The sequence below is a fragment of the Benincasa hispida genome, chromosome 4 (genome assembly GCF_009727055.1).
Source record: "Benincasa hispida cultivar B227 chromosome 4, ASM972705v1, whole genome shotgun sequence".
In the NCBI taxonomy this organism is placed as follows: Eukaryota; Viridiplantae; Streptophyta; class Magnoliopsida; order Cucurbitales; family Cucurbitaceae; genus Benincasa; species Benincasa hispida.
In genome coordinates this window covers 12,027,257-12,053,508 of record NC_052352.1, presented here as the reverse complement: position 1 = coordinate 12,053,508, position 26,252 = coordinate 12,027,257, and the positions used below count along the sequence as shown (strand labels likewise).

The 26,252-nt window shown below is 29.0% G+C and overlaps 2 protein-coding genes across 4 annotated transcripts; one reads left to right on the top strand and one right to left on the bottom strand.

Moving 5' to 3' along the window:
* Nucleotides 1-8,837: 8,837 nt before the first annotated feature.
* Nucleotides 8,838-11,135, top strand: LOC120076539 (transcription factor RAX3-like). Of its 2 annotated transcripts, none has more exons than XM_039030399.1 (3): nt 8,838-8,996; nt 9,114-9,243; nt 10,158-11,135. In XM_039030399.1, the coding sequence occupies exons 1-3, from the start codon at nt 8,861-8,863 to the stop codon at nt 10,909-10,911; spliced, it is 1,020 nt and encodes a 339-aa protein (XP_038886327.1). In that variant the 5' UTR covers nt 8,838-8,860; the 3' UTR covers nt 10,912-11,135. The 2 variants fall into 2 exon arrangements, with proteins under 2 accessions (XP_038886327.1, XP_038886326.1); XM_039030398.1 differs by having other exon boundaries at nt 9,111-9,243.
* Nucleotides 11,136-19,531: 8,396 nt separating this feature from the next.
* Nucleotides 19,532-24,808, bottom strand: LOC120075871 (CSC1-like protein RXW8). Of its 2 annotated transcripts, XM_039029592.1 has the most exons (12): nt 24,318-24,808; nt 23,785-24,222; nt 22,964-23,110; nt 22,813-22,876; nt 22,488-22,697; nt 21,690-21,872; nt 21,272-21,570; nt 20,924-21,200; nt 20,473-20,751; nt 20,144-20,377; nt 19,879-20,059; nt 19,532-19,782 (listed from the first exon to the last, which is right to left on the bottom strand). In XM_039029592.1, exons 2-12 carry the CDS (start codon nt 24,063-24,065, stop codon nt 19,709-19,711), a joined length of 2,229 nt encoding a protein of 742 aa, XP_038885520.1. In that variant the 5' UTR covers nt 24,066-24,222; nt 24,318-24,808; the 3' UTR covers nt 19,532-19,708. The 2 variants fall into 2 exon arrangements, with proteins under 2 accessions (XP_038885520.1, XP_038885521.1); XM_039029593.1 differs by lacking the exon at nt 24,318-24,808 and having other exon boundaries at nt 22,964-23,133; nt 23,785-23,923.
* Between the last annotated feature and the right edge of the window lie 1,444 nt (nt 24,809-26,252).

The window sequence follows — 26,252 nt, the reverse complement described above, 5'->3', positions numbered from 1 at the left end:
TATATCCACCAGCTCGATTGGTTGGCCCATATCCCGAGACGTTGAGATTTTTCTCTTGAGATGTGCATTGTCAGCTTGACTGATTGGTCCAAATCTCAAGACATTGAGATTTTTCTTTTGGGATGCACATTATGTGTGCACGTACATGCATGCGAATAAGTCATAGTTAGTAATAGAGATGGTTAAATATTCGTGTTGAGACGTAATACTTTACCAGTGTAAAATCTTTACCTTACAAGATCCCAACTGAACCAACGAACATAGATATAATTCAATTTCTTTTTCCAATCACATGTTACTTCTTGTACTAAACATCCCAAAAGCTTATACTCAAGGGGAAATTATTTTAGTAAAATTTATTATAATAACCTATCATATTTATATTGAATTTAGTAGCCGGAGATTAGAAGGACTCTCTAAAATTATAATATGCATGGTGTTACATTGTGCCTTCTCCAAGTGATTACTACTATAATATGCGTGTTTGAGCTTTTTTATTTATTGTACTAAGTGGCTAGGGCTTTTCATGCGGAGTTCCAAACGACTTCTTCTCTTTGAAGCTTATTTTCCCTTAAGTTGTTTGTACTTTATTAATTTTATATTTAATCGGTTTTCATCATTGTTGATTTTCTCGTTGTTATAATGTTTTGTTTGTGTCTTGATCTCGAATTGTGAGATCGATCCCTCTCTTGTTTTAACCATACAATATTTTTTTAAAAAAGAAAAACATACCAAAACATGCCTATTTAATAATTGACTTTATATTGAAAAGGATACATTTAATATATATAAAAACCGACATGGACAACTATGCATTAAAATTTGGAAGCTCAAAAAAGAAAAAGATTGCATGCCAAAAAAATTCAAGAAAGTCTTGGTAATATTTATTGCATTTTCTTTCCTTGATCGAGCTGTAGGTTGGGAGTTCAAAATAACAATAAAACATGCTTGTTACGATGATGACGGGTTAAATTATGAATGAGAATAGAGAATATATTCATAGTACTATAAAAATTCTCATAATTTTGATTACATAAATATTCTTTTAATAGTATTCGACTACCTATTTTCAAAAAGATGTTGACGTGACAATCAATTTATGGAAATAGTATCCATATGATGATAATATATAGGAAAAATTTATGTGACCTACATCAATTTTAAAATAAAAACACTTGAATTTGAAAGATATTCACTAAAATCATTCGACCAAATGAATATAAAAACATAAATTAAAATCTAAACTAACTCAAAATGAGCTTGCTCACCGATATAATTGATATGTACTTATTTCTTTATATATAGATATAAGAAATTTTTTTAAAACAAGTTCATACAAATCCACGAGCATAATTAAAATCTATAAAGAAAATTTAGGATTATTTTGTATAATTTAATCTCCTTATTTTAATATTTGAACTTAACTTAGTTGATTATTAAGATATTTTATCCTTATTTAATATTTGAGCTTGATTTAAATCACATGTAAAAATTGAAGTTAGGACTAAAAAAGAATAAAAATCAAGACGTGGCGAAATATAGACCTGGAAATACAGTTCATTGCATGAACCCATATCCAAAATTTTCCACAATTTCTTTTATTTTCTTTTTGGTCCTTTTTTAGGTGTAATAAATTTTAATTAAAATGAAGTATCTCCAAAAGTCCAAACTTCTATTGACAACGGCCTCAAACTCGACTATCAATAATTAATCAATTTAACTCTTATGTTTTCAATTAGGGAAAATATTCATTTAATTCTTTACCATTAAAATTGCTAAAATCACTCCTTTCATTATTATTATTATTATTATTATATATATATATATATATATAAACAACCTTCATTAGAAGGCATTAGAAGGCATGTGAAAAAGATGCAACCAAAGCGTTAGGCACATTTACTCAAGAAAACGTAATAATTAATGATAATCTAAAAAGTAGATCTTATTTGATTACGTTTGATGTTGTTTACTTATATTCCGTACTCGTACTGATATCTATAATCTCACTTCCAAATCTATAATCAAACATAAATAATTCATAAAAGAAATATTTTTAGTCATTCAAATAGATTTTTGACATATGTTAAAAAGAACTCTCAAACACATATATTATATTATTTGAAGCTTTCTAATGTTTAACCACTCTATTAAATTTCCTAATATGAATATAGTTCAATAAATATATGTACCTTCAATTAAAAAGTCATAAACTATTTAAATTTTCTGACAAAAAAAAAAAAAAAAAACTTGTAAAACCCAACAACGCAATTAAAACCAAAAGTAGGGAAGTGTGTATAATTTGCAAAATAAATTAACGGATGTTTGTCATAGAGACGTTAGTGCTATGATCGAGAAGTTCCTCCTCAATCCACCTTTTTGAGAGAAAAGATCGGTTTCTTTGGCTTGCTAATGTCTACGCAGTTTTATGGATTTTGTGGGAAGAATAGAATGATATGATGTTTAAGGTTATGAAGAGGGATCCTAAGGAACTTTGGACATCCCTGGTTTGCTTTCATGTTTTCTTTTGGACTTCAATTTCAAAGAATTTTTGTAATTATTCTATTAAGTGTGATTGTTTCTTATAAAGAGAGTCCCTTTTTGTGGACTTGATTTTTTTTTTTCCTGAATAAAAGTTCTAATGATAATAGAAAAAAATTGATTGTGAAAGTGTAATTTCAAATTGGACCAAAAGAAAGTATAATTATCAATCCCATCCCCATCATCTCTTTAATAGGGATTTCAACTTGTTTGTTTTACCTTTCAAGGAAATCCCACATTTTTCAATCCACGACAAATTTGAAAACTATTTTTTTTTTTAATTTTTAAATTTTTAATTAGGGTTTAGGGCATTAGTTTGACCTACTTTTATTGGCATCTTTTAACTTCATAATTAAAACTAGAAATGCCAATTGAGAATAAATTCTTTGGCACATAATTTAACCAACTTATATTGGCATCTTTTAAATTCATAATTAGACATTACATCTCAATTAGTATACACTACATATGAGCTGGCTGATTTGAAGTAAACTAGCTGCAGCTTTCTTTTATAATAAATCAAAACTAACAATACATGGTCTTAATTTGAGTTTTTGAGAAAATTTTTTAAAACCTTTTCCCCTTTCACATTATTACACATGCATTTAAAAAAAAGAAAATACGGGATGTGAATCAGTAGATACACCGAATTATCCCAATTAAGTTGACACGAACTTAACATCCTCATCATATTCCATTTTTTAGGACAACGACTTTAAGAAGAATGAACATTTAAACCTTCATTTAAAAAAAAAAAAATAGAATATAGCTAAAACTACGTACTCATAAGTCATATAGAAGTTTTAATTACATATCATTTTGCTTTCTTTTCCCATAACTAAAATAACTTTGATAGTAATTAAGGTGTAAAAAGAGAGTGTATTTACTAGATTCACAATAGCATGGTTTTTTTTTCTTTGAACAATATATAAGATGGAAAAAAGATTAGTAGATATACCAGAATATCTCAATTAGATTGACACATCCTTAGAACCCTCATCATACTTTAGTATCCTCACAATAGTATGACAATATATTATTTATTTCTGACTTAAGATTTTTTTTTGTAATATTATGTTTAAATTTGACTCAAACAATTTAGATATCCTGGTATGTCTAGTGATCTCTCGACCTCTAGTACTTTTTTTCAAAACAATAAATTTGACTCAAACAGAAAGAAAAAAAATGAGTAAGTCAAGTGCCTAAAACTCTTTCCGATTACTTAGGCCTTGTTAGGTAACCATTTGACTTTTGGTTTTTTATTTTTGAAAATTAAGGTAATAGATACTACTTTCACCTTCAAAATTATTATTTTGTTATCTACTTTTTACCAATAATTTAAAAAAACCAAGCCAAAATTTGAAAATTAAAAAAAGTAGCTTTTAAAAACTTGTTTTTATTTCTGGAATTTGACAAAGAATTCAACCATTGTACTTAAGAAAAATGTAAATTATTGTAAAAAATATGGAAAATTAGGCATAGTTTTTATAAAATAAAAATAAAAAAATAAAATGATTACTAAACAGAATCTTAATAATTCTTGATATTTAAAACATAAAAGGAAAACAAGGATTAAACGAGGTTATTATATACTCAAGATATATAGTTAAGGTAGTAAAAATTGGATCATCAATTTTTAAAATGATAATTAATATGTTACCTGCTATTTACCGTTGATTTGAGAAGCAAAGTTTAGAGTTTACTTTTCAAAGGAGAGAGAGAGAGAGACAGTTAACGTTATGGTGGTGGCTGCTTTCTACTAATTTTTTTCTCCTAAACGAATAAACTGTTTTTGTCCTTTCACTTTCCAAATAATTGCGATTATTATTATTTATCATTTTTTTTTTCAGTTTTTACCTCTGGGGGGTTTGGTTTAAACATCTCTGGGCTATCTACCTTTTTAGGAATTTCAATAATTTATTATTATTATTATTTTATTTGCCTTGCACTTTTTTTTTCCTCCTTATTATTTAACATTCTCTCTTTCTGTTGTATAGCAATATAGGGAGTGATTAATAATCAATTCAATAATATCACTCAACATATAATTCAAAAAAGAGCAACATTCTATGGGTTAATTTGGAAAAAGAAAAAAAAGAAGCCAACCAAGTCAAACCCACTTTGAAGCTACCAATAATGAGTCAAATTGTCTCATTTATTATCCAATAACTGTCTTTCAAATTGAAAGTTGGATCACACACAATGTTTGAAAATTACTTTACAAATTAATAAAATAAAATAAAATCAGATAACATTTTATGTATTAAAGTCTGATTATTGTAATTACGATAAGCTTGATTAATCTACCAAGCATGCAACATATTATATTCACGGCGCTCTTCTTGAAGATGTAATTATAAAGTTTTGCAATTTTCTTCCCTCAATATTAATTTAGAGTTTTAGACACAAACGTTAAAGGAAGTTATACAAATATATTATGCTCATGTTGATTCCGCAAATGATTGGAACCAAAGGAATTTCAATGTTAAGGATCATAGAGTACTAATTATGGTGAGATATTGCATCTACTTTCAAAGTTTTAAAATCTCGTCTAACATGTTCACATCTTTAGATATATATATGAATTCGATATCGAAAAAAAAAAAAAAAAGATTAATTGGGATGTTCATAGAGCGGAAAAGGGATGAGGATGGTTTAACCGTCCTTGTCTTTTACCCCATTTCATTCTCCTTCTTCCGCATTAACTTTTGTGGAGAGTAGAGTGAGATTTTTCTGTAGGGATCAAATTCTTTGTGGAGAATTATTTTTCGTTTAACTTTTCAAAAAAACTCAATTAGATTAAATGAATTTTATTGATTTTTAAAAAAAGAAATAATAGTTAATTTTCACTAAAATTTTTGGTTGATGGTTAATTCCATAGGAAGAATCTCCAAATTCAATGAGATGTTTCTTAGACCTTGCAATACAGTCTAAATATATAAAACTGGAGGAAATGCTATACTTAATATGAATTAGGGAGAAATGCCAAAATCAAATACTATGATAGTATTTTTTTTAATTAAATTAGAGTGGTTTTTCATACGTGCTTTTGTGTTTTTATACTTTTTTTTTATTTACTTAGAAAAAATTATGCGATAATTTTCTTGCTACCTGGATTGAATTGTCGGAAAAAAATAATTTTATTTAGGGGATTTTAAACTAATTTTAAATGGATTCAAAAGAAAATGACTTCAAATAATTATTAAGAAAAAAGGTCTAATTTAATATACTTATTAGAAAAAATAAAGTTTAATAGTTGATACGACTATTAATTTTGAATTTTAACTGAAATAACTCTCAAAATATGTAAGGGTATAAATTGATATTTTCATTATCTTATTCCAAAAACACTTTTCTAATTCTTTGTTATAATAAACACTCTTTGCTTGAAGTAACAATTTTTTCTTTTACTTTTTTTCCTTTCATTTTTACTCATGTTTTTTAGGAATGTAAATAACCGAAATCTTAAATGTCCGAAATTATATATATTAGAAATTATGTATGTCTGGTATCTTTAGATTACCATGTTTGTTTTGTATGAATATTTTTACAAATATCTGGAAATATTTTGATAGTTGTATTTGTTTTGTTGGATTTCTACTCAAGAATAACTTAAATTTACATAAAGTTCCAAGAATGCCCTTACGACTATTTATTACTTTATAATTAATTTGACATAATTTGAACTTATGTAACATATTTGTTTTTATCAATTTAAATTTCTTTTAAAATTAATGCAATTTATATTATTTTTGTATTTTATTTTTCTCAACAAAATAATATATCATAATTTAAGATTTTTTATGAAATAAATATTAATTTAAATTTAAATTTAAATTAGAATAAATTGCTAAAAAATAATAAGAATTATAATATAACTAAAAATATATAATATATACAGTTGACAGTATTTATATTAATTATATAATGCAAATGAAGATTAATATATATGTAAAGTACAATAAAAATGAATGAAAAAAAAAGTAAAATGGGAATGCTTTCAACTCAGGAATCTAGAAAACTCATGATCCAAAACTCTCCGGATGCCTTTTGTCTAAGCATATTAGAATGCCCGAGAATCTTCAGATGTCAGAGCATCTCACAATACTACAAAACAAATACGGTAATCTAGATATCCACCTCATGAGAATTTAGGATGTCCGCGGATCAAACGACCCATTAATGTATTAAAATATAATGAAATTAGTAGGGATATGTATATATTAGTTTAATGAATTGGATAAAATAAAAAAAAGTAGTGATTAGTTAATTGAAATTGGGCTTGGGTTTTGAAAGGTCTTTGTATAATGTGTGCTTTTGGTCATTTTGGTGACCTACCAAGATGGAAAAACAAGCAACAAATTTCCACACAATTTCAATAATCAGTTAGTTAGTGGCAGTGTAGTGTGTGACTTTTAATTTTATTTACTTCTAAATTCATCCTTTTCTTTCTAACCCTTCTAGAACCCTACAGCTATTACTTAGCTAGATACCCTTTTCTTCTTTAGATGTTACCATCACTAAAATATTTATGTTTGACTTTTTTTTTTTTTTTTCCTCTCTAATCAATTTTTATTTTTCATTTTTCATTTTAGGGTTCCTGTTACTTGCCTCCTTGAAGAAGCTTGGAATAAATGAGAGAGTTTCTCTTTCTTCATTAAAGCTCATAAAGAAAAAAGTAAGAAAATATATATATATATATACACTTTCCCTTTCAATTATAGAATGTCTTAATACACAAACCCCTTTTCATTATTTTTCCATCTAAATTAAATTATGTTAGTAGACATCACATGTTCTTTTGCAACACTTGGATTTCCTCTTTCTTTCTATGCAATATAATTAGTATTTTCATAATTATAATTGAAAATTAATATTAGTTTATAATTAGAGAATAATGTCTCCTTTTACAATGTTGCCTTCTGGATAAAGAATCTAAAATGTAAATCCATGTGTTTAGCATCAAAAAGTAGATTTTAAAAAAACATCAATCCAAACTTATAATTTAATGGATAAGATAATTAAAAAATTATACCACCCTTATGAAACTAGAGAGAAAGACTAGTATATAGTTTTTTTTTTAAGGGGTTCCTAATTACCTATATAAATTACAATAGGGATAAATTATTAGGGTCCGTTTGGTAACCATTTTATTTTTTAAAATTAAATTTATGAACATTACTTTCACCTCAGATTTCTTCATTTCTTATCTACTTTTAAACCAAACCAAAATTTGAAAACTAAAAAAAGTAGGTTTTAAAAACTAGTTATTATTTTTAGAATTTGGCTAGGAATTCAACTATTGTACTTAAGTAAGATGCATGCCACTGAAAGAAATGAGAAGGAAATATGCTTGGTTTTCAAAAACCAAAAACAAAAAACGAAATAGTTACCAAACGGGACGTAGATAAACATGAAGTTCCATTTCAAAACCAACGAAAAAGAAGAGAAATGACTGATGATTTATCTTACAAAGATTATAAGGTCTATCCACCTTTTCAATATGAGATCCTAAACTTGATCTCTCAAGTTTCTTGGGTCGAATTTATTTTTTTAAAATTGTATACACTTTGATAGTATATTATATAAATATGAGACTTCATCTAAAAAAAATGATAAACATAATAGAGATAAAGTAGAAAAATCAAAGGTCAAAAGGAGGGAAGAAAGGATTAATTGAAGCATCGTTGTTTTATTTTGAGTAATAGTCTATCATTTCCACCAACCATAAAAGAGATCCAGACAAATTAAATACATACGGTAGTACAAAAAACTCAAGTGAAACAATATTTTAGAAAGAATTGTAAAAAAGAAAAAGTTAAAATGAGATTTTGATTAGACAGTTACTTTTGGTCAAATTGAGGTATTATTACATTACATGTGTGTGGGATTCTACTTTTTCATATATAGAGTTCGTAGAATGTTGTTTCAAAGTGCATGTCTCGACTCCCAATAATAATACGTATATATTATTATTTATTTATTTTGTCTTTTCTATTTAAAAATATAAATGTAGTGTCATGTCATATGTGTACATACAATACACAGTAATTATTATGGTATAGTGATAAAAGGACAAGAAGAAAACATCCTTGTTTTCCTTATTCTGTCATCCTTCATTTAATTTTCTATTGCATTATGCCACACCTTTTTATTTCTTTCTTTCTTTTTATATTTAGTCAGATTGGCCTTTTCAGCATCCATGTTTTTCCCACTTTTTTTTTTTTTTTTTTTAAAAAAATTTCTCTCTCTCTCTCTTTCTTATAATTCATAGTTTTGTGGATTAGGAGAGAAAGGAAAAAAAGAGAGAAAAAAGAAGATGGGAAGAGCTCCTTGTTGTGACAAAGCCAATGTTAAGAAAGGGCCATGGTCCCCTGAAGAAGATGCAAAACTCAAGTCTTATATTGAGAAACATGGAACTGGTGGCAACTGGATTGCTTTGCCTCAAAAAATTGGTAAAATTATTCTTTCTTTTTTTCTTCTTTTTGTGGTTTTGTGATGATCTCTTTTTGCTTTTGGATTTCTATTTTATGAACTTATATTAAAAATCATTTTTTTTTTAAAAAAAGTAGGCCTTAAGAGATGTGGGAAAAGCTGTAGGTTGAGATGGCTGAATTATCTTCGTCCAAATATTAAGCATGGAGGTTTCTCTGAAGAAGAAGACAGAATCATTTGTAGTCTCTATGTTAGTATTGGAAGCAGGTAACTTTTTTTTTAAAAAAATTATTTTTTCTATTCCATTTAAATTTCCCATAAAAAAAACCCCAAATCATTTTACAGCCTTAATTAGGGTTTCAGTTTCAAAAAGGGTATGAAATATAGCTACATATATATCAATTAAATGATTGATCTATCGTTTTTGTTTGAGGGTAATTTTAGATATTATCACAACATCTAAGTCTTCGTTTGGTAACCATTTCGTTTTTCATTTTTTATTTTTGAAAATTAAGCCTATTTTCTCACATTTTGGTTTGCATGTTGCTCAAATATAAGAGATGAATTCTTAGTCAAATTCTAAAAAAAGAAGGAAAAAAGAACAAATTTTTGAAAATGAGTTTTTAAGTTTTCAAAATTTGACTTGATTTTTGAAAACATGGGTAAAGAGTATATAAGAAAGCATGAAATTTAGAGGTGAAAGGGGTGTTTGTAAGTTTAATTTTCTAAAATTAAAACAAAAAACCAAATGGTTACCAAACAACACCTAAACAATTTCATTTCTTCCCCTGATTAATATTGATAACCAAATGTACTTTGTACTAATTTTCAAATTTATCATCCCATTTAAGTTCCTGAGTCTAGTAGAGTGATCTAATATTATAAATAGAAATATGGGTGTGATCATATCAACACTAATGCACACTAGATCTCATCAAAACTCCACAGTTAAGTGTTTGGGTAAAAGTAGTACTAAGTTCGGTGACCACTTGAGAAGTCCTCCTATTGCATCACTTTTTTAAAAAATATCTCATCCATATCTCTCTCTTTTTACGGATTATTCTTCTTTTTGTATTTCTCTGAGTAGGTAATATCGTTTCATACATGCGTAATAAGATCGTATCTTTCTTTTGAAAAAATTTGGGGTTATGCATAAATGGTGTTTTCGGAATGGAATATAGGTGGTCTATAATTGCAGCACAATTACCGGGAAGAACAGATAATGATATAAAGAATTATTGGAACACAAGGTTGAAGAAGAAGCTATTTGGGAAGCAAAGAAAAGATCATCATCAACAAGCAATAACTCGTAGAGGAAATGGGTTAAAGCAAATGCAACAAATGAAGAGAACATCATCATCATCAGAGAATAACAACAACACAACAACAACAATAACTCATATGGGTGAGAATAATAATTCCATATTTTCATTGAACAATATTCTTCCTTATTGGCCTCAGCAGCAGCACCTCCCTTTACCACCTCACTACAACAACAACAACAATTTGCCTCCCTTTGGGAAGCCAATTGAAAATGATTTGAGCAAATTTGGAGTTCATTTCATGGATCAAGAAATTAGTGTGTATAATAATAATAGTAGTAACAATAATAATGGAAATGAGTATGGTCATTTTTTGCCAATTATGCAAGGGGAAAGTAGTAGCAACAACAGCCAAATGGTGGAGGTTGAGAATTATAACATGGCCAATTATGAAGATCCAAGGAGGGTTTTGTGTGGACTTGAATTTTTATATGGAGATCATCAGATAATGAGTGGGAATAATGATCAAATGGGGTCTCTTCAAATTTCTTCTTCTTGCCTTCCAAATTATGAAGAAATGTTGCTGCAAGATGTGTCAGCTACTACTACAACTCAAGAATATGAAGCTAAGTTTGATGATTTGAGGATATTAGATCATAACAATGCATTATGATCATGATGGAGCTAGGACATGATGTAAAGTTAAATAAAAATAGACTCTTTTTAGCAATAGAGTGAATTTGGAGGCTGGGGTTTGGATTTTCCTTTGATTTAGACAATAATTTTAGGGGGAAGAAACATAAATATTGTTATGTTTGGTTTTTTCTTTTCTTTTTTTATTGTTGGTTGGAAACTGATTAATTATGACTATATATAAGTATATCCTGTCTTTTAATTTAGTTCCGACCGCTAACTTTATTGTCTGAAATTAGCTGATAATAAGGAGAGTGTTTTCTCCAATAGATTTTTGCAATATTCATTTTCTCATAAAAATGTCTGAATTTAGATATTATTATTGTCATTACCTTCAGCAATTGTAGAATTGATTTTAAATTCTATAATTTTATCTGACTTTTGTCTGAATTATTAGTCTCTCTCAAATTTCCTTTCTGAGTGATGTTTTATTTTTTCTGTTGAATTGAAAAGTGTTTCAAAAAGTAGGGTTGTTCTCTTCTCTCATGTGTAATTTGCTAAAGGATTACAGCTACAACTTCATTGGGATCTGTAATTTGACCTCAAAAGCTTTTTTTTTCCCCTACATGAAATCTCTCGAAATTAGAGCATTACCTAATTTTGTTGCTTCAGACTTTAGCAAACATAAATGCCCTAACTTTTTTTTAATTGTATATATATTTATGTTGAAAATAAACTTGCTCATATATGGTGCTTTTTTTTTTTTTTGACAAATGGGAAAGCGTAAGAAAATTGGAGATTGGGTTTGATTATTATAATAATTCGTAGGTAGGGTAATCTAATTTGAGACTAAAAAAGATTTGAATTCATGTCATTTTGTAGAGTTAAGTCAAGATGACTGAGTAACCTAAAGAGTTTTTATTTTAATTTAAAGGGAAAAACAATGAAACCCTAAATTTTCATATCAGATCAATGCTGGAGTTGACCATATATTTGGTTTTAAGGTCCCTAAATGGCATCCAAGAAGATGTGCATGGTATGTTGATAATTAATATTCAAACAAATTTAACTTTGTGTCACTAATTTGTTTTATGTTCATATTTTGATGCTAAATGTTAACGTATTGCAAAAGAGGTAATTGTGTTTAGATATAATATTACAACGACTATTTATTTGTTGGGAGGAACATTCATTAAAATAAGGATTTACACAAGTTTATAGAGCTTTTGTTTCACTTAATCATAATTATAAAGGCCTCAAACAGAAAAATGCGAGGGGAAAGGATATGGAAAATAATTGTTTAGAGCTTTTGTTTCACATAATTTAATAAATTAAGAATTCGTTTATATTATTTTTGCATCAAATATCTACCTTTTGTATGTCAAAGAGTAATAACCATATATGAAATATATGTAGCAAACCGTTTTAGATATATGTTTTTGACTAAAAAGTTAAAGATTTAAATTGTTCAACTAAAATAACACATTCGTATAAATTGATTTAATTTTTTTATAATGTTAAATACTATTTTTAGTCTATCTACTTTTGAGTTTGGTTCATTTGAGTTTTTATACTTTCAAAATATTCATTTTGGTTCATTTTTCGGCCTCTTTACATTCAAAATATTCATTTCGATCAATTATACTTTCTTTGGTTTATTTTGGTCTTTGAACTTTAAAAAACAACAATTTTCGTCCCTTAAAAATGAAAATAAAAGGACCGATCAAAATGATCACTTTTTAAAATAGGTTCCTATAATGAATCAATTCTAATATTTAAACCCTTTTCTTATTTATTTCTCTATTTTTAAGGTCAGGGAGAAGAAGAGCAGAGCCACTTTGTTCATTGGACAATCGAACAACTAATTACCAACTTACAAATGATGCAACTTGCAAATAATTGGAATAAATCTTAAAAATTAAATGTATATATACAAAAGTAGAATACATAGTATATTTTGATTAGTAGTATACATTAATTATAGAAAAGAAATAATAAAGTCTGAAAACAACAATCCCAAAGTTGTTTTGTTCTCTCCCTCTATTATTTAAAAACAAAAGAAAAAGGTAAATCCATTTCAAAGAAGAATATATAATTAGAAGAAACTCAATAAGAGCAATAACAATAATAGCTAGGCATAAATTAAAAGCAAAAGAAAAAAGGAAAAAAAAAAAAAGGTTGATTTCAATTTGTTGCATGGCAATGGAAGCTTAAAAATGAGTGGTTTGTGGTTGGTGAAGAAGTTGCAGGTAAAGCCGCCTAATGTTAAAGAGTGCACATGTGTTTTGAGTTAAAAATCTTTTTGGAAGGTCAAAGGAACACAATGCTAATGGTACTTATATTTGTCTGACTAAAAGTACCATAATTCATTAACAGTTGTCTCTTTTTTTCTTTTTCTTTTTTTTAAAAAAAACTAATAATGTTGTTTTTGTTTCCTCTACACATTTGACTCTCTTCACTGTTTCCATATTCAATCATCATCATCATTTTTTCTTGGATTTTGCATGCTTTAATTCATTTTCATTCATACACCTTTTGATCAGAATTATTTAACTTTATATTTGCTGCTCATGAGTTACTACTTTGATTTGTTAATTTGTGGTTAATTAAGTCTTACTTTGGTAATGCTTTATGTAAATTTTGATTTTAAATTGTAAGTAAAAATATAAATCGTTAGAAATGTTAGCCTAAGTTTTAAATGAAACTAGAAAAAGAGTGGCTGTTTTAAAAGAAAATGAAGAAGAAAACTTTGTTTTTATGATTTGAAATTAGATTGATATTTTTTAATAGTATTTTTTTTTTTTTAAAAAAAAAAAAAGTTCTTTTGGGGTAGTTAAATTAAGTTGAAAGTTTGAGAGGCTTGACTGCATTATATGTCATCATGCCCTTAAAGAGAATATAGGCTTTAAATGTGTGTGTATATACATATATTTGGATAAATTACATTTTTGATTCTTGAGGTTTGAAGTTTGTGTCTATTTGGTCTCTGAAATTTTGAAAGTGACATTTTAGGAGACGTTTGATGCAAGTAATTGATTATTGTAGTCCTAGATTATTATAGTTGGGTTATAATAATATGTGTTTGGGTGTAGATTATTTTAGTTTAGGTTATAGTATATGTTTGAAGTGTAAACTATTTTAATGAGGGTTTTGAAATAATATTAACTGTAATTAATTGAAGGTTTAAGAGGTGATTATTAAAGTCTTAGGATAATCTTTACCCCAAACACCCTAGGTTTCTAAGATTTGAAATATAATTCTAAATGGTGTTTGTGTTAAATTGATTGTTAATCTCAATTAACGATAAAGTGGTATGACATTGAAGAGTTGGACAAATTTATATGACATATAAATATTGATTGATTTTTATATTGTATTTAAATCGGTTGCATTTGATTTTGTATATAATTGTGAAATAGAATGGTAGGGATAAATGTATAATGGTGAAAAGCCTAGGGTGTGGGTTTTATTTGTAGATTTAGCACCATTATTATTCAGCAGCCATTATCTTTTTAGGGTTGGTCACAATCCTATTTAGCTTAATCATAGAGAGGTAAAGGTGGAGTATAGGATTTGAAGATTGCCCAAGTTTTTAATACTCTATACATGCAAGTCTTCATAATAAAGTACAACAAGCTAATCATACTCATATTTATACATCCATTGTTATATTACTCTTGTACACTACTTTGTAATTAAGGTTTTAATCCTTTTTCTTTTTTAAAAAATGGATAGGTTTCCTACTGCAATAGATTATATATATATATATCTGGCCTAAGAGAATGAAACTAAACTGATGAACAATATGAGACCTTATGGATATGAAAATAGAAGAAAAGTCATAAGAACTTATATATATATTCAAAATAGATAATATATCATATTATTGTAAAAATAAATTGGTAGCGAGTTTGATTAAGATTTAAATCGGTTTTTCTTTTTTTAAGAATTGATTTAGAAACCATCGTTGTATTAAATTTTTGACTAAAAATTTTCATCAAACCATCTCACTCACACCTTGTATTTAGTATCTATAAGATAATCTCCCATCTTAACCAAATATAAAAATCAAAACTCAAATAAACTTACTTTCTTTCCAAAGTAAAATAGAGATTTTGGACATTTGATGCTGAATATAAAAAGAAGAAGAATGTTGAGATATATTGAAATTACTTAATCCAACATTACAATAAATAATTTAAGCTAAATTTGTAGTGGAAATCTACATAAGCTCCCAATTCTGAAAACCAAATATATTTAAAATACATCAAAACAAAATTCAATTTGGAAGTCATTTTGATTAAATAAAAGAGAAGATAATATTTTAATAAATAATAATAATAATATAACCAGAAGTAATTAGAGAGCGTAAAGTTAAGAAAGAGAATATCCCTAAAGAAAAAGAACCAGAGCAGAAGATGTCCAAAACAAAACACCAAAATAAATAATAATAATAATATAACCAGAAGTAATTAGAGAGCGTAAAGTTAAGAAAGAGAATATCCCTAAAGAAAAAGAACCAGAGCAGAAGATGTCCAAAACAAAACACCAAAATAAATAATAATAATAATAATAAAATGAATAAATAATTAATAAAATTGGTGTTCCGTGATTGGGGCAATATTCTTGCGCAGGTTATGCCAAAACCAAGAGCCAAATAATGACTTCCTTCCCCACCTTTTTATTTTTTTTTTTCAAATTCAAAATAATAATAATAATAATAATAATAATAATAATAATAATAAATTAAATATTGTTTTTTCTTCTTTTGTACGTCAATTGTGTGTTTTATTAAAATTTAAAATGGCCTGCTTAGCTTTTTTGCTGTGTAATCTGAATAATTCGTTCTTATAAAACTTTGATTATGAGATTCATTACCATGGAAATAATAAATTTTAAAATGAACCCTTTTGGTTTGGTCCCCATTTTTTTTTGAGAATAAGTTTGAAGTTTTCTGCAACCATTTGTATTTAATGAAAAATCAACGTTGAAAATATAAATTTTAAAATCTAGAAATTAAATTGAAATAAAATTCAAATCTCAAAGATAAAATTGTAATACTTTTTAAACTTAATGACTAAATTGAAATTAAACTCAAGACTAAAAACTGTAATATTTTCAAACCTAGAGACCATAGTATTTTTTCCTTAAAAACTTTATTTTTTCTGTTTTCGCATTCTCTTTCCTCTTCTCTATGGTCTATATATTGTTTACTTTAATAAAAGAAAATAATTATTTCTTTTTCTGGTTTTTGGATTTTGAAAATTAAGTTTATCTCCAAATTTCTTCATTTGTTATCTATCTTTTACCAATGATTTAAAAAACCAAGTTAATTTTTGAAAACTAAAAAAAATATATTTTAAAAACTTGTTTTTGTTTTTGAAATTTGACTAAGAGTTTAACAATTGTAGAATGATGCAAATCATCGTAAGAAATGAAAAGGAAATAAACTTAATTTTCAAAAACCAAAAACTAAAAACGACCAAATGAAAGCTTAACTACTAGAAGTTTGGTCTATGGAGAGATTTTTTTCTTGATATATCTGATGACTTTTATTTTAAAAGCTATAACAAAATTTTCAACTCCAAACAAAACAAACAATATCAGTAAAATGCACCACAAAGACTACTTTTATAAATGATTAATTTTATATAATAGTTTTGAAAATAAAAATAATGATAATGAATTTTTTGAGGACTAGCAAAGAAAATCTCTCCTAGAGTTCATTTTTTTTTTAATTATCTATGAAGACCTCTTTCATTTGATTAATTGACTTTTGAGTTTTGAAGTCTTTATCAATTTTATAGATATACTAAAAAGAATAATGAGAAATATTAGTTGATTAGAGTGACATGGTAGCGTTGAATTGTGATTTGTTAAATTTGACCAAATAGTTTTACATGTTTTTAAAATTTTAATTATGCAAAACAAATCATAGAGAAAATTGTGAGATGAAAATGATATCAGTTTTGAAAGATTGATTTGAATATTAGAGAAAGAATAAACAGCAGATACCAAGTTATGGACTCACATCTACATGTCTATAGATTTGATCAACATTTTAGCTTACTTAAAAAGTATAAATATTCATCAACATTTAAATTTTTTTCAATATTTCCAATTTTCCATTAAACTTTCGACATTTTCGACAAAGCAAATAGGAATTACATTTTATCAATATTAAATTTAGATGCTAAACCAAAAAAAAAAAATAATAATAATAATAAAAAAATTTAAAAGAAATTTAAATCTTATTTTGGTTCTTAAACTTTGAATAATATTTTATTTTGGTTCTTAAACTTTTAAAAATATCCGTTTTAGCTTATAAACTTTTAATATTGTTTTATTTTGGTCTCTCAACTTTTAAAATGTTCGTTTTAGCCTGTGAACTTTTAAAAAGTGCTTATTTTGATCCATGTTTTATTAAGATTTTGTTAACTCTTTAACAAAATGGAGAGATAACTTGTATTTTAGGATGATTAGACTACCAAATAAGTTAGCTATGCTAAAAAATCTAGAGTTTCAATTTTGTTTAAAGTGGCAAAGGAGAGAATTTAAAAGACTTGGTTATTGACATTTTACTTCAAGTTAATATAATTCTAATAGTAGGACTAAAATAAACATTTTTTTAAAGTTTAGGAATTAAAATGAACATTTTTAAAAGTTTAGTGACAAAAATAGAATAAGATTCGAAGTTTAAAGACTAAAATAGAATTTAAATATTTAAAATAATATAAAATTATAGTAAATTAAGTGGAAAAATTTATATCCATAAATGTTTAGATGAGTTGAATCAATTAAAACTTCAAATGTATTAATTAAAATCCTTAACTTTCACGATTAAATCACTTTTTTAATAAACAAACAAGCATCACATTAACGCTTGCCACAAAGCGGTAGAGGAAGAAAGTTTGTTACATCACGGTTATAACGAACAAATAAGCCAATCGAAAATAAAGAATACCTACGAATACTTTATATGAGGTAAAAAAAAATCCGAATTAGACACACGTTACGTATGATTTGATGTATCTATTTTTACGCTTACTTTTTTAAACAAAAAAAACAAATCAACTCATCTAATCCTTTTCAATCTAAAATTAGACAACCTATTTTTTTTAAGCAAGAAAAAATATACCTTAAATGTATCATTATCCTCGTTTTTTAGAAATATATATTAAAATAATATATAAAAAATGACGTATCCTTTAACGTATCCGTATCTTAGTTTTTTAAAAATTGACGAATCGTTGTATCCAATTGTATCCGTATCGTGTAGCCATATCCGTGTCTGTGCTTCATAGAAGAAGACGAAGAAAATATCTACCGAATCAAATAAGGTAGTACTGTGTTCCAATAATATAAGGGGTTTTTTCATCGTTCTCTCATTATTTAAAAACAATTATAATATAATTATTTGTCACATTGGTAGGATGTAAGAAAGATTTTTTTCGATGCAAAAATCAAACTTCTAACGTTGAGGTTGATAATATAAATACGATACCAGTTAAATTATGCTCATTTTGGCTTCTATAATTTTGAGTTTATTTTAAATTGAATGAGCGAAAATATTTATGAACTAATAATTTATATAAATTGGAATAACTCATGAAAGTTTTGAATTTTAATCGATTTAATGTGCAAAATTTAAGAGCATAAATAAAAAAAAAAATACATTTAGTATATTTTATTTACGTAGATTTTAAATAACAAATATTCTGACTATAAATGCATCATGGTAGAACCTTGTATAGTTGTTAAAGTCGGCATTACTTAGTGAAAATTAGTATGCACTTCTTCTCTTGCAGTCGAAAGTTCAAATCTCCATGTCTCAATTGTACTTAAAAAGAAATCTCTTTCACACCAATATTTGCCTCAGGTATATTGTGAAGATCTAAAAATTCTATCCTTTTTTTTTCTTCTTTTCAATTTGAAAGCTTTCTCAAAATTTGCATTTATATTAAACTCTATCTTTCTTAACAACTTCTCTCGACCAATATGCCAAAATGCCAAAACGAGCATAAACTCAATTGACATAATTTTTGTATTATCAATTTTGAGTCAGATGTTCGATTCTCCCATTTCACATATTGTCAAGAAAAAAAAGAAAAAAAAAACTTCAGTTGACCAACATGAGCAAAAGAGCACAAATCAATTAGCTAATTAAGATACATCTTTTCCGATTTTTTAAAGTCATTAGACAAGAATATCATATGGTTGAACTAAAAATAGTTTCCACAATGAATCTTTGAATTTAGATATGATTGTGAGGTTCATTGTTTAGAATAGGGGTGAACATCAGTCGGTCGGAGGTGGTTTTTCGCTCAAATTATCACCGACCGACTATGGTCGGTTTAGTAAATGTTCAAATCGATCTCTACCGTCAATGAGTAAAAGTTGGTTGGTCGGTTTTATTCTTTGAAATTTTTAAATTTTTTTCCCAATTTTGAATATTTCTAAATCGACACCGACCGCTCTTCTTCTCTGGCTGACCGACTTCGATTTGATCAGTCAGCTCAGTTTTTCGATCTACCATGCTCACCAGTTAGGGTACTATGATTTAAATTTGACTCTTAAACTTCAAAGTTTTATCATATGTATGCTAAAAAAAAAAAATCTGAATCATCATTACTTGTGTTATATTCACAATATCAACTAACTTATTGGGAATATCTAACAACATTCTTAAATCTGTTTGACATATCACTAAACTTTGAGGAGCTTCCCAAAAAAGATATTTTCATGGACAGTGAAGTCTTTAAATGAACATGGTTTGAAATAAAATTTGTACATTTAACAGAACACTTAAGCATGAAAATAAAGAAAAGACTGAGAATTTACTTGTTGATGAGTACTGGTTCACCCAAATGGCAAGGATCATTCCACAGCTCTATTACTTGCTTGGGATTCCCTGAATTTCAACAAAAAACAAAGCATGGCCACAAAAATTTACTCAACATGGTTTCTTCAACAAGGAATAACAGCCAGAAGTTGGTTAGACCGTAACCTGGTCTCGCGCTTTCTGCATCTGTGACACTGTTTTCGGTGTCTTGACTACTCGAACACCCCCACGTACTACAGTCTCGTTTAGCCAAGAGTGTGAACTGGCAATAGGCTGTACGCAGTCGTCGATAGATCTCTTCCATCCTCCCACATTGTTCATCTTTTCGGTCCATCTCAATTAGCACCTGAAAATTGAGACAATAACATGGTTGAACTTTGAGAGAAGGAAAACGTATACACATGCACGGTTTCCATTTCGAGTTGGCTACCTCTGCAGCTGTGTTTCGGAATATTGGACGGAATCGCTGCCTGCAGTACTCGTGAAAGAGGAGCGTGCCGATAATCAAAGGAATTATGAAACCTGATGCAACTGGAGATTCTTTTAGACTAAAGACTCCAAGAGCAATTACTTGAGCCAATACCATAGCGAAGATGGTTGTGTTGTGAGCTATGGGCCAAAATTGTCCCCCAGTTTCGTATTTCGATATATACACGTTGAGAATCTGAGGCCAATAATTTTTCAGAAAAACAATTTGTTAGGTAACAGCCATATTCAGCAAGAACAAGAAGTAATCCAATGTACAGAGGCAGAACTTACCTGGTTCTTGTAAACAAGGTAGGCAAGAAAAAAGTAAAACAGCAAGAAGGGTGTGATCAAAGGAGCCAAGATGGAACAAGTGAAGCCAAGGAAACCAAAGAGGAGAATTCGAGGAACTTCGGTGTGATATGGAAATGCAAGAGGCTCATAAATGGGTTCAATCTTGATTCTAAGTATCCATCTTCTGATAAAATTGCAAGTAAGAGGAAAAAGTTGCATAACTTCACAAGACAAACTTGCCCATCCAGATGATACAACATAAGTCAAAAAGAAACTAGCCTGCATCAAATCGAGGACACGCCATCAAAAGTATGTGCAATGAGAGTTTAAAAAATGATCGGACCTCAATATGAGTTGTGAACATTTTTCAGATGTACTCACTTCAATTGTAGCTTGAAATGAAATGTAAGGGAACAATATAATCAAATAAAGCAAGTGTGTTGTTTATCACCTGTGCTGGTACTGCTTTGCCAAATTGGGCAGGTATGTCCTTAAAACTGAAAAAGACACTCAATGTATGAATAATAGACCCAGCAAATACGTTAACGAAAAAGACGTTCCAGATCGTGAAGTACAAGACTTTAAGGCATGCACTCCTTTTTCTCCCACTGCGAGAAATAGATCCCTCCAGGGCTGACAATGTCATCATAGTAGGTGGAACCAGATACATAAATAGGATCAATATGACGCTCGGTAAGTAACCCGTCACCAGTTCACTCATATATTTCCTGCATAATGATACCGAGTAAGTTTCCTTGTGTTGATGTTCGCATGATCATTAAGCAAAACTTGCACTTACATTTTCAAGAAGCCTCTAAGGAATGGGAATGTCTGCTGTAGTTGTTCCAGTTGCGTCATACTTTGAACGATTGTTACAGGAATCAAAAACACGAGCATGAATCCGGTAGCAGCGACCAGCATTCCTATCTTACGAATCCAAAGTTGTTTAAATGGTATAGAAAGATTTGACCAATAAACATCATGAGGATCTGGAGCTAAGTCTGTTGCCCATGACATAGGATTTGCTGACTGAAGAAGGTTCGAAGCTATGAGCGCAGCGTATCGAGTCTTGAAGAATACAAAAGCAGCAGAACACTCCTGATTTAGAAAAACAAAAGTTGTCTATACATTACATAGTAATCCCATAAATGATCAAGAAGCCAAACAAAGATCCATTTTGGAAGGGTTTTTTTATTCAGATATAACAGATCTCTAACCTTTTCTCCGGCAATCAAATCCATATTACCATATAGTTTTTTGTCATTCACACTATCATTTACACTAGGGAGAATTGTAAAAGAATTTGTTGGTCCTGCACAAAAACAGCCTCCTTTTAACTTCTGACAATGCATTTCGACCGAATTTTCCTTCATCATGTTGTACATTTTCTCTGCATCATTCTGAAAATTAACTCCGTCATGAATCTTCCAAAAGTGAACAAAGAAGCATTATATTTTCAAGAGTCGAGAGTTTAAAGAAATAAGTTGACCTCTCACCAACAACCACAACATAAGTAGCTTATATGCATACCATCGAAACAACAAATTTGACAGCTAAATTTACATTAAAACACATGACAGAAATCATTTATGAATTTTTGTTTTTAGTAGTGCCAAAAACAATTCATCTTGTTTTCCCTAATTTAAGTTTCAATATCCTGAGCGTCAATAGAATGATGTTCATAACATGGTCCTACACTAGCTTCATTACATTCTAAACCATTTTGATGTCATTCTAATGGCAAACAGCCAATCTACTTTCAATGATCTATTCTATAAAATATAAAGTTCATAAACATTGATGGCATACTCGTCTTGCTAAATTCCTTTAAGCTCCAAACGAAAAAATCTAGTATATAACATATGTTACAAGGTCTGTATCCATCTAGTAATGAAGGAAATGAACTTAAAAGCAAGAAGACTACAAGAATTTGAAAATACACCTAGGGAACTAAAATAAATTCGATGATGAATTACGAATGAGTTGAACAATATAATATTTTAATAGATACATACCATCAGTTTCTGTACGGTACTAGACCGATATATCATTTGGTGTGACAAGTAATCTGATGCATAATAATTGGTGAAGAACTTCCTAACAGTTTCACTATAAGTCTCCTCTGGTGACCAGGGAATTGACCGCACTAAAACCGTAAAATGACTAGGATTCATTTGAGACCCAGTGATGTGGATAAGTCTCAATCTACTGATGCTCGCGTACTCCTGATAATAATTAGAGAGGGAGAAGAAGATAATCGAACAAATTCAATTGCATTAATAAAGGTAATGTTCAGTGGTAAAAGAAAAACATGATATGTAAACATCTTTGGCAACTTACAAAGTAAAGGAGCACACAAGCCGAGCAACAAATGATGTATAAAGCGATACAGTGGGCACAAAGCCTGATTGAGGAGAGACAAAAATCATGAGTTAAAAGTTAAGAACAAAACAAATTGAATACATAAGGTATGGGTTTCAACATCTCATACCACTTTGAATTTTCCTTGACGTTCTCAATGCCAAAAACATTGATTGACTCAGAAGGTATCATCTTGTGAGTCATTTCTTGGCCATAATAATTCACTGGAAGCACTAGAAACATGCAAATGATGGCAGCAATTGAAAAAACTCGAATGCTGTACAGCAAAAGAATTAGCATCTGCAGTAAGCAAAATCAGAAAACTGAAATGTGTTTCAACATACAGGAAGTTGAATACAAGCACGTTGCAAGAACACAGAGATTGTAGATGGTGGAAAGAATACAGATAATACAACGTCGTTTCAATTTATAATCATCAAAAAGTAAAAGAAAGGAATCCTACGGCGGTACGTAAGCCTCAAACTAATGTGAAAAAGATTATGCATGTCACAAAACAAATGACAACCAAAAAGCAAACAAGCTCTGCACCATAACTTCAATAATGGAAACCGATCCATAGTCCTTAGTCTAGGCAGCATTGTGTTATATTAAATGAAGAACATTGAAGACAGCATATACCAACTAATGACTGACTGCAAATTTAGATATACCTCAAACCATGAATACATTCTGATCATAACGAAAGAGTTGACTACAAAAGGAAAGGCAAAAATTAACAATTGAGTTGTCATTTTACTAAAAGAACAAAAGACTAAACCAACAGAAAACAGCAACTTGGTCAGAAGCAATGCATAGACACCATCTTCCACATGATAAAAATTTTACTAAAAGAACAAAAGAGTAATCAACAGAAACACTTGGCAGATGATGCAGAGAGTAAATATATCACAACCAAAAGTTAAAAGCAATGTTAGGAGAAGTGTAACTAACCTGAATATAATAATCCTGAGAAAAACCACAGCATCCAGGCCATCATGAGCCAATATTTCTTCCTCGGATGTTTCCCAAGCTTTCACTATCCAGCTAGGAGAAGGAACAAATCTATCTAAGCAAAAGGTTTCACAGTGTTTTAACTTTCTCGTAGCAATTTTCCGACCGAAGTAGACAGTTATATTGCTCGGTTGTTTGCGCAATATCGAATACAGAGAGAAAAGCACCACACAAATCCCAATATTAATTCCAACCGAAGTTAGAAGGGCAGAAAATTCCATCTCACTAACTCTTCAAGTCTCAAAGTATATTACAACACCAAGAAACAAAAACCTGACATCCAAAGATGACTTCACTCAGATGCAGTTTTTTTTTTTTTTTTTTTTTTTTTTTTCTTGGTGCCACAACCAACAAATACCAACGTTTCTTGTTCTCTTCCTGGTGACAGCAAGCAAAGAAAAATCACTACAAAAGAAGGCAAAAAAACCCAACATTTCTATTAGAGAATGGAAGAAAGGGAAAAGGAAAAGTACCTGAAAAATCTGGTCAAGAACACCCACCAATCGCTAATGAATATAAATCCACGATCTAATTGGGAAAACTTAGAAGTGAAAAAAAAAACAAAAACAGAGCATTTAAACAGATTGTTCACAAAACTTATACGCCATAGCGTACTTTGCTTGAACTCTACAAATAGAAATCCAACAAAAAAGAGAAAAGGAAAAAAAGACCCTTTTCTTAATTCAAACCCAGATCGAATCAAACCCCAAAAGTGTCTTCTATTTCTTTTGGGGTTAAAAGAAATTTAGAACATTTTGGAAGTGGGAAAGCAATCGGAAAACGCTGTACAAACGGAATATGTACGAAAATCAGAGGAATCCGACGTCGAATGGTTATTGGAGTGTCGAGGAAGATTGAGCGGGGCCAACGGAAACTGCACGTGGCGGACAATAATCGGACATCATTCCTTCTTTTCATTTTATTATATGATAACAGAACCGTCCCATCCCAACTCTCTGGTTCTCGCCCTCCCACGTTCTTTTACACTAATCCATTATTCCATTGTGTAATTGTTAACAGTCGGATTTGTCGACCTGGCATTTCCTGATCAGTTGACGTCACATGGGTTTCTTTAACTAATGCGGCGTTTGTCTGGTTATGGACACGTGGACACACGTGGATTGTTGCGTGTTACACTATCTTGGAGTCCTGGATTGTATGTGTGCATTTCGGTCTTGGGCTTCTAGATTGGGCCTCTTTAGTTGTCTTTCAAGATAAGCCCAGTTCTTTTTTCTTTTAAAATTTGTACCGAATAATACAAACAAAATTAATTTTATAATATAGTCCACTTCTAAAATATTTGCTAATATGGCAAATATCGACTGGTCAAGCTATAATTTTTTTTAAATTTTCAAATTTTACCCTCAATAAAAGGAAAGTTTCATTTTTTACTTTTCCGTTTTCCTTCTTTTTGATTTGATCTGGTCGGCCTTACGTCTCCGTTTTCCTTCCCTTTTCTTTCATTTTTCCGTTGCTTTGTCTTCAATTCATTCTCTCGGTCTTCAGATTTTGAGTTCGTTTTCCTTTTCTTCCTGAATCTTCGATTTTGAGTGTTTTTTTTTCTTGTTCTTTTTTCGATTTGGTTTTTTGTTTTTTCGGTTTCTTCAGCTCATTTACTCTTTTATTTCTCTTTTCTCAAGAACCTAATAATTTCTTCAATTCATTGTGAACAAAATAGATTGTGTTTTCATGAAGTTTTACTTTTTTCGTTGCGTTCTTCACTCTTTTCTTTGATATTTTGAGGTTTGATTGATTAATTAAGATATTGCATTATTAATTTATTCCTTTATTTAATGATTTTGAGTTTGCATTCTTCACTCTTTTATTTGATATTTTCTTTGATATTGTATAATATTTGTAGAAACATATCAGTGTATTTTGGCGTTCGATATTTTTAGGTTTGATAATCATAATACGACTACCTTGACTTTTTGTTTGTCATTTATGCTTTCTGCAATTTTCACAATATTAACTTAGGGTTTAGAAGCTGCTGCCATCAATAGAAACATATTAGTTGGCTATCATTGATGGTGGCTATCACTGATAGAATATATGCAACTGCTATCATTTTTATATGTTCATTGTTTCTTATTGATATCTGTTGAAAGACAGACCTAGTTATAGATTGGTATCAGTGATAGTGATAGATTGATATTTTCTTTTGATAAATATTAGAACCTATTGATATTGTTCTCCATGAGTTTTATTTTACTTCTGTAGGAATTTTAAAATATGGTTATTCCAATCATTGTTTTTCATAGTAGAATATGGAATGAAAAACATTGTTATGTGAATTACAAATCTACTGAAGTTTTAGTAGATGATATAACAACTTTTGAAGAATTTGTGGATTTAATAGTGAAGGAGTTTTGTTTGAATGCATCTACTTCTTCTATAAAACTATCAAC